This window comes from Austrofundulus limnaeus, unplaced genomic scaffold, assembly GCF_001266775.1.
Source record: "Austrofundulus limnaeus strain Quisiro unplaced genomic scaffold, Austrofundulus_limnaeus-1.0 Scaffold130, whole genome shotgun sequence".
Lineage (NCBI taxonomy): Eukaryota > Metazoa > Chordata > Actinopteri > Cyprinodontiformes > Rivulidae > Austrofundulus > Austrofundulus limnaeus.
The window spans coordinates 1,120,565-1,130,020 of NW_013952532.1; the positions used below are offsets into that span (position 1 = coordinate 1,120,565).

A 9,456-nucleotide genomic window follows, 5' to 3' on the forward strand; every position below is an offset into this window, starting at 1 on the left:
TGGATATGGTCTTTATTTGTCCCTACGTGCAAAATAATAATAAATAATAAAATTCACAATATATTTTTTAGTTATATAATGTCACCTCCACTGGCCGTAAAGGTTCCTGAAAAGGCCTCGAAGAGGACCACGAACCCCTAGTTGAAGATCACTGTTGTAGCTTGTTTTGCAGCTCTGAACACATTTTATTAGTGAGAGAAGTAACAGAAATGGCTCTTTTGATCAAAAGGTTGCAGACCCTTGGCCTAGATCAAGCACATTATTTCACATCATATTCACCCTGACTCACTTTGTACCCATGTTTGCAGCCATCCTCAGACTTTTGTTTTAATCTACTGGAATTTTTAAAGGATGGCTGGAAGATTGGAACCAGTTTTAGACAAAATATTATTTATCAAATGCATGGGTTTTAGATCTTGACCTTTAGTCTCTGGTGGTATCTGTTAAAGGGGAGTTCGGTTGCAGGTGCTGAACTGATCTTGAATTCACAGAAACTAAATTGAGAAAGCTTTAAGACAGGTTTGAGACGCCTGCAATGACTCTGTGACTTGGAGAGACAATTTGTCACACAATTTTTAATAATTCTACAAGACAACGAGTCTCTGGGRCTCACGTGAGAAAGCCGAGAAACATTTTGAGACGTTTTGGTGATTCTCTCAGTAATGACATTCACTAATAGTTGTCACAGTGACAACTCATTTGAGTGTAGCTATGACCAAGGTGGTATAAGTAAACGTCATTTTATAAATGTTTTCATTTGTCAACAGTTTCACATTGCATGGTCTTTTTGGCAGAAATATCACAAAATCCATATCACAAGAGGCCCAGACTAGAAGTGCTAAATTTGGATGCGGATTTGTATTTGCAAATAATTATAAAATGTCAGTGAAATGATTTTGCAATGAAAAAAAAAATCATGACACCAATAATGTTACATAAATGTTAATGTTACTGTAAAGGCAAACAGACAGGGTTTGCATTATTAGATATTTGTGCATKAAGTAGTCCCACACATGCCTCCTTCCTCCGTCTTCCCCTTGCAGAAAAGTAAGAAACCATCTTGACCCTCAACTTCCACRATAACCTCTGACCTCAAAACAAAACATGGCACTTCCTGGAAAGCTTTGTCTACTTTAGAAATGAGAACAGGTTTGTTTTGTGGTTCAAAACAAATATATTTCTTACAGGTTGCCACACAACAGGTAAAACCTTTGCAGGATTGGTCAATGAGATAAATAAATTCTGCAGGAGATTAAAAAAAACAAAACAAAACAAAAAAACAAACAAAAAAATACGTGTGACCTTTGCAGCCGTAATTTGAATGCATTCTTGAAACTAGAATATCATGTCCTTTCTTCACCTGGCCTCATGTGACTTGGTGACAGTCAGTGTAACTGTTAGCTTTAACAATAACAAGCCAAGAGGCATTGACCTACATAAACAAGCAAAGGGACCTGCTGGTGGCAAAAAATTTACATCACATGTGATTCTCTGATAAAAATCAATTTTTTTTTTTTCACGTTTTAATGCCGCTGGCTTTGGCTTTGGACAATAAAACATCATCATTTCCATGCTGACTCAACAACATTTGGATAATATTCAATGCTCCTATAAATACATCTTTCTGGTCTAATGGTGACAGCAGTTCTCCCAGACATGCAAAGAAGTTATCCAGAAATCTTGACACGATGTCCACGATTTGCCTCCAAAATCTGTATCTTTTGCAAAACAAATGATCCCTGACACAAATAAGGACAAATATATGATACACATCAGTTTGCTCCCTCTGTTAGTTTGTCACACTGTGGTGAATACAGGTCAAAGATAATTCTATTTGCATATGTTTCACATTCAGAAATAAAACTGACATCTACGCTTGTTGGTGCTGCATGAAAAAAAAAATAAAGAAACAACAATAAACCAAACTGATTGATGTTTAATCCAGATATTTCTGTGGAACTCTACATCATCTAATCCTTTTTTTTTTTTTTGAAAAAGTAACAATAAATTTGAAGCTGAAGAAGATGAGTTAGCATTCAGTGCGATTTAGGTTGTAATTGTTCAAACTTTCTTCTCTATCTTTGGATTGTCCCGTTTGCTGGTCTCAATCAGTCAAACCAAGCCATAATCCGAACAGATTACAACAAATCCTAAGAAAGAGAGCATAGTTTAATAATGAAAAGATGAATTTATTGATTACATAACTTGTGTTCTAGTTTTGTCAGAAGGGCCTTTAATGCTTTGAGTGTTTGAAATTGCAACCAACAAAAAATGTTCTTTTTTTTTTCCCCTCATGCATTTAAGGAAAACACATTAAATTATCATATAATTAAAAACACAAAGTCAGATCTTTAATATGAACAAATTATTGGTCTCAACACCCAAAATCATCAATTCTATAATGAAAATGTCAACAAAAAAATGTAAGTGGGATTATAAATCTCAAGGTGTTTTCCGGTATATTTCAGGTAAAATTATTAATTCTTACATTGTTTTTCAATAAAGAAAAGTGTCAACACACAGTTTAAATAAACAAGAGGTCTAAAAGAAGTCACGGGGGTCTTAGGTTCCTTTGCACCCAATATGGAGGTAATATCTGCTTTCAAAAGTCAAAGACCGGGAAGTTTTTTTTTTTTTTTTTTTTGGGGGGGGGGGGGGGGTTAGGTTCAAATTGAAGGACAAGATTAATCTCAAAATTGACATCCGGTTAAATGTTTCAAAATAAAACAACGAATTCCTTCAACGTCAGTTTATCACACTCCACACTGTCACCTCTAWACACTGAAACTAAATAATAGATTACTCCTAGAATTTGTAGAATTTAATAACCTACTGCACCCGTATATTATTTATGATTTAACACAACTGTATTGCCTAACAAACATTCCAATATATTTGGAATTTCGCCTGTTTTGTCATATCCAGAGTTTTTCCTCTAAGTTGTAACGTTTTATCACATTTCCATCTTTATCATATTTTGAAAGCACACTTTTCTGTTTCCGGAAAAGTCTCTTTCCATGTGTAGCTTGATGTATAAAAGTTGAGCAGGGAGGCCGAGCTGTAGCTGGAAGGCGCTCAGCGCTCAGAACGCAACCAGAGAAGAGAGACGCGCGAGGCGAGAACAACATGATCCAAGTCCTGATCGGAGCCAAAAGGACAAGCGTGGGATCTACAGGGGGGCCGATACTACTGAGACAAATTTAGATTGGACTCTTGTGTTTTGCAGKTCAATAAACTGCATTAGTGCGGGAATATTCTGACATTAATAGAGAATTACGCACGAAGCGCAACCAGCTTTTACGCGCAGACTTTTTGGAGATGAGAGGCTCCCGTTTTGACCAGAAAAGTTGGATTTTCAACAATCTGATATGGGATTTTGTAGCGAAATCCTAAAAACTGCCCTGTTTTTTCTGGATTTATCTTTTACGGAAATAGGATGCAAAACCTTTGCGCACACGTTGACGAAGATTTTAAATTCCCTGCTTGGATTGGCTTATTATTAGTCTCTGAACTGATTTTGGACCTAGCCTGTTGAGAGTTTGTGCATGCAGAGACTGACATATTGTGTGTCACGCCGCACGCGTTGCGCACTGCTCAAGCCTGTGATATAGGCTGCCCTTAAGTGAGTTTTCAAAACAAGAGTCAGAGCAGACGTCTGYCCCGCGTCGGAGTCATCGAGAGCAAACATTTGGACCAGCAGCTCTTACTGACAGTGACACATTTTGGAGGATACATTTAAGCTACAGCAGGGAGTGCACTGCGACCAAAGCACGGGGGACGAGGCTCGGTTCGGCCGTGGGATTGGACTCCTGGCTGCTCAATGCCCAGCCGGTCGCTCGCGGCTCCACAGGCTGGGCAGAAACATGAGGTCCTGGACCCTGCTGCTGCTGCTGCTGGCTGCGCTTTTAACGACCCGTCTGCGGCTCGGAAACGCTGAGGTAAGACCGGCGAGATGGTGCCGGGAAAACAGATGACCTCTAATCGATGAGGGGAAACCAACAGACATGGGCTTTAAAAGGCAGGGATGCGCACAGAGGCTCTCCAATACATCACTGAGATAAAAGTGAACTACATCACGAAGGAAAATCAACACATCTGTTTATTTATTTTATATATTTTTTAACTTCTCAATTATCTGTGCCAAATATAAAATGATCATACAGCCAAAAGAGGAGAATGTCAGTTTGAGAGCTGGAGTAAAAAGAGAAAAGCTCGTGAGTTTGGGTTAATTTCACTTGTGAATTATTATTGATGATTTCATTTTCTAAAATGGTTCAATCTGATGAAGCTTCACCTTCAGCCTGTGAGACMCAGACTGAGGTAATTATGAGACAGCAGCAAGGAGCTCATTTAAAGCGTTTGTCCCACCCTCTAAAGTGATTGTGGAATGGATTTTTCCTAAAGCAGGGGGAAAAAAAATGTGTACATGAGTATTTTAGCWCGTATCAGTTTGTCTGGTTGTCCTTCTGTGGACTCTGCAGCTGCAAGTGCGCGAGGTTCATGCTTCATGACAGTGATTTTCCTGAGGTGCAGCAGGGAGGAGTCCTGGTGTCTCAGAAAAAGATGGAAATGATAAGGTGAGGATGGGCCTTGGCTCAGGACAGCAGCAGTTTAACTAAGGTTTGATGCTGCAGCCAGAATCCATCCTTCATGGTCACAACAAAGACCCATTGTTTCTTCTCAAATTCAAATCAGCACCTAAATCAAAAATATATATATTTTCTAGATAGATTTTTTAGTGCAGTCACATACACTTACATGAACATAGAAACAACTTCACTGTTACAAACTCAAAAAACTGTATTTGTATATGAACCAAATTATGGTTTTACATTTGTGCGGCTATAAGAAGGGAAGTCAAATATATTTTTGATTTGTCGTAATCATTTATATGACAACAACCACAGATATAGTTTCACCTGCTGTACTGGCAAGCTTAAGTTTGTTGTGTGGGCAACCAGTCAAATGACATAATAATAATAATAGAAAAATCCATCCTGACATGCACAGAGGATATTTTAAAAGTCTTAAGGCTAATACGTTTCATCTACAAAAACTAAAAAAAAAAAAAATACACACCAATGCAATGAAGTGATTGTGAACAAATGTGTGGCATGGAGACAGATGTGTCACTGTCCTGCTTTGCCACTTTGCTGAGCACTGGAGTGATGCGCTAGAACAAATAGTTATGAAACGTAAGGAAAGATTTTGATCATTTTATGTGGTTTTATGAAGGTAAAGCAACGTAAGTTTCTTGATGCCCATCTCCCATGTCCTTCATGCCAGAGTTTCAATCTAAGATCATCAGATGCTGAGGAAATGACAGAGTTGTGGCCATTTTTGCCCAAAGCTTGTAACGGCATTATACAACATTTCATTTTTTTGAAGAGATTTCAACCATTTTTGGTGTTTCCTAAGGTTTCTTGATTGCAGCAGTCACATAGAATTGAGCTGACCACAAAAATGTACTTAATGCCAATATAAAGTCAGGTTTTATTTTCTAATTGTTTTTTTTTTACCTAGTTCATAAGAAATTTTTCAAACAAGCACATATTTCTTTCACCTTTTAATGGTAGGCAATAACTAACTGAGAACCTATTTTGAGCCTTATTTAACCCTTCATGCATCAAAAACAGCAATAAGTAGACTGAACCATGTGCAGAACAGCAGGAACCATTTAGCTGCACTTTAAGGCTGCGTTCTCCTGCCCCAGAACTTTATGTTCTATGGCAGAAATTTGATTTAAATATCACCTTCTCGTATTATTTAGTCAAATAACAACAGAAAAAAAGACACCTTCTTTGCACTTGTTTGTTGAACAGACTTCAAACTCAAACAATACAGCAAACTTACGGCAAAACTGATCTTTGACATGAAAGGAACAAAAGAAAACATAATCGTCATTTCTATAAGCAGAGAGCATTTTTATTCTGCGTGGGATCCAGCTTCAATATGTTCCTGAACATGTGCAATCACTGAGAGCCAGAAAACTTCACTTTTAAAATGAATTAAAAAAAAAAACACTGGAGTTAAATAAATGCATACAAAAGCTCCAACTTCAGGTCATCACAACAGTTTTTATTTTTATTTTTTTTGCATTATCAGCTGTTTTAATAGATACTGATGATTGGTGGCATTTCATACAGGTTGTTTTGGGACAATTGTTCCTGCAAACAAGCTGGCTGCTGCCGCCTGTTTGGCTTGATCCATTTTACATAAGAACTACTAATCTGCCAGGGATTTCATAGAGTTTGTGCTCTGTGCATTTTATTTATTTATTTTTTTTGTGAGCACACATCTGGACAAATGCCTGGGTGTAGCTGCGTATGTGATACTGTGACATATGTGTTTATGTTTGTGTGTGTGTGTGTGTGTGTCTGTGTGTACAAGTCAGGATGGAAATGTGCAGTGGCACATAAGATGATTTGTTTGTGAGCTTTGCCATTTTACGTGAAGGGAAACCTGATTTGTGTGAAAATGATTTTTTTTAAAGGGCATGAGAATTATTGCCCCACCTAAAAAAACAGGATTATTTTTGGCAAAAGATAAAATAAGCACAAGCAAGAAAGCATGTAATTATGATGTAAAAAAAATTACAACTGATATATTACATGGTAAATCAAATATTCATGCACCAGCTACCGGGGTGACTCATCCATGCTTTCAGTTGGACTCTAAATAGCTGGAGGGTTTTTCCTTTTAAGCAGCTGCAGGTAAGTAGCTACGCTACGGAGCTAAATGTGTGACAGCAGGAAGTCCAGAGGAATTTATAAAATGCAGTTGACTTCTGTTTGCTGATATCAATCACTTTGTTTACCCACCGTGACCTAGATATTTAAAAGGAATCCTAAACTAGTTTTTGTGTTTGCCAAAGGGAAGAAGTTTGTGCTGCATGGACAACAAACCGTAACTGTCAGTGACTTTACCTTACGCAACCCTGAAGTCACAAGAGTTAGAACCACTCTAGGGGAGGTTTCGAGCTATGTCATAATCTATTACCAAAAAAAAAAAAAAAAAAACAAAGTCAAATTTCTGCAAGGTACATTTCCAAAATGGCATGCTTTAAAAAAGAAGAAGAAAAGGTTAAAAAAAAAACATCCTGACTTTGCATATGATTGTTTTTAATTGGAGTTAAAAAATCATTTATTTTAATTTTAAATTAATGAAGTTAATGTTTAAAAACTAAACACAATCACCTGCAGATATGCTTATATTGTTAGACCACAAACACTTGAAGATACTAGTTTATTAAGACAAAAATTAAATGAAATTATAGAATGTTTTGTCATTTTTGTCAGCTTTAAAGGAGGCATATTTTGCAAAATCCACTTTTTTAAGCCATTAAATGCATTTTGTAGTGCAGTTGGAGTCATTAGGAGTGCCTAAATGTTGAATTTAGTTTCTCCCGGTGTTGCACASATATCTTTATATTCTGCTTGGGTGACATTTTTCAACCTGTTCAGTTTTCTCTCTTTTCTGACTATTACATCCAATTATTTGAGACAGAACTGCCAAATAAGGTCTGGACTTACCAACAACACTTCATAAACACATATGAGGCTAGTTGGACAAGTCTTYCCTTGTTGACATCTTTTAATTCAATTGTAAATAAAGCATTTCTGCACAGCTATATAGTCCTGGACCCCTCTATCAAACTAGAATGGATTGGTCTGTAAGATGGAGGGGGGCAGAGTGTGAAGCATCTTGTCTGGATTTAAAGAAACAGCCTCAAAATAAGTTGAGTCTGAGACACCCCTCAGAAAAGGGGTGAAAGGGGCTTGTGGAGTTACAGTAAGGAGGAAATTAGATCAAAGTATTGCAGTTCTGCTTTATAAAGACCCCAGCTAAGCGATTTAAGAGCAGGATAAGTCTCCTTTACAGCAATAGTTCGGATCCACTGAAGTGTGGTTCTGTAGACAACTTAAGAACTATTAACATCTTACCTACTGCAGATAACTCCTTGAATGACCTCCGTTTGAAGAAGTAGAAGTTAATTCTGACTCAGTCGATGAGCTAATAGTTATGCAGATCAGGGCCAAGAGCAAACCTGCAGAGTCATCATTTCAAAGGAACTTTATTCTCAACAATTCATAGCAGTTCATGCAAATTTTATTTTTGTAATCCTAAAACATTACCATTTATTTTGTGTCACATTTCATTACCCAGTAGTCTGAGATTACTTGGAAGCTCAAATGGCAGCAGCAGTTAAGGGTAGCACTTCCTGTGCAGCCTGTGGTGTTCCTAGCAGGACATTTCTGGTAAAATAAGTGTCTAATAGTATAAAGGTTCAAAACATTTTTTTTTAATTCTATAAACCTTTTGAGATTGAAGTTGTGTTTTAGTGGTAGTGATTCACTTTAGTTTTAAGAAAACATGTCTCCAAACTGAGGTTGTTAAAAGACCTGTCTACAACAGGTAAGATATTAATTGTATTTAACCCTTAGAACCCCACATCAGAAACTCTAAACCATCCCTTTAGCCATTGTGTTATTGTTGTTGTTCRCACAGTGTGAGACATCTGAACAGGCAGTTTAGTGCAGATCAGACCCATGCAGTCTTCTCGGTCATCACTCCTGTTTTCTCAACTCCTCTTTTCTCATTTGCTCAGTGAGCTTCTTTCAGCTCCTCTCTTCTGTTGTCTCTCCATCCATCATCCATCCCCTCGCCTTTGCAGCCAGGGGTGGGACGCTGCATGTGTCGGAGGCGTCTGTTTACTTTGTTGYTCTGAACATTTGTGTGTGTTCTGGAGTACAAACTGAGCTCAGCAAGTTTTTTTCTTTCTCTCTCTCTCTCTCTTTTTTTGTTAATTTTCTGCAGCAGAAAGTTGGCAATTTGCCACTGCTTTGATAAAAGGAGACGTGTGTTGGGGGGAGCTTGGTGTGATTATGAGACGCTCATCACACACATCAGACTGTTTTTGTTTGTATTCAGTTTATCTGGCAGACTTTGTTCTTTTGTTTAAGTGCATGTGTGAGAGCAAGCCTCTGGGCCCATAATGACATTCCATTACACTTCACCTTTTTCCTCATTCAGTCCAATGTGTGTGTGTCAGTGTGTGTGTGTGTGTTACAAATATATGACCTGCTGGTAAATCRTGACATCCCCACAGACAGCCTGTTGACTTCTAATCTCAGTCAGACACTTGGACAGGTTGAGATGAAAAGAGGGCAGAAATGGCTATTATTGACCAGAGAAAAACCAAACGCAGCAGGAAAGCACTTTTTGTGTTTAATGGACGTTTGTGTTTTTCTAGATAACCATAAAGAAAAAAAAAGTGTTCTCAAATCACTGCTATTAGTCCAGTTCATGGTCTTTATTTAAACCAGTTGTTTGTCCATGTGAAAAACTATTTGCTGTATGTGTGTGTTTGTGATAAGTGCTGGGACTGTAATAATAGCCTGTTACAGAGTGAAAACTGTCTTTGTGAGTGTTTGTGTGTGTGTTTGTGTGTGTGTT

The 9,456-nt window shown here is 37.7% G+C and overlaps 1 protein-coding gene across 2 annotated transcripts in view; it reads left to right on the forward strand.

Moving 5' to 3' along the window:
- Positions 1 to 3,067: 3,067 nt before the first annotated feature.
- The window catches only part of pdgfba (platelet-derived growth factor beta polypeptide a), a 27,981-nt gene continuing 21,592 nt past the window's right edge, over positions 3,068 to 9,456 (forward strand). Inside the window, exon 1 of one of the 2 annotated variants that reach the window (XM_014015532.1) lies at positions 3,068 to 3,938. In XM_014015532.1, the coding sequence (XP_013870986.1) occupies positions 3,864 to 3,938 (75 nt within the window). In that variant the 5' untranslated portion in view covers positions 3,068 to 3,863. The remainder of the gene's footprint in view (positions 3,939 to 9,456) is intronic. The other variant, XM_014015533.1, reaches the window with a different exon arrangement.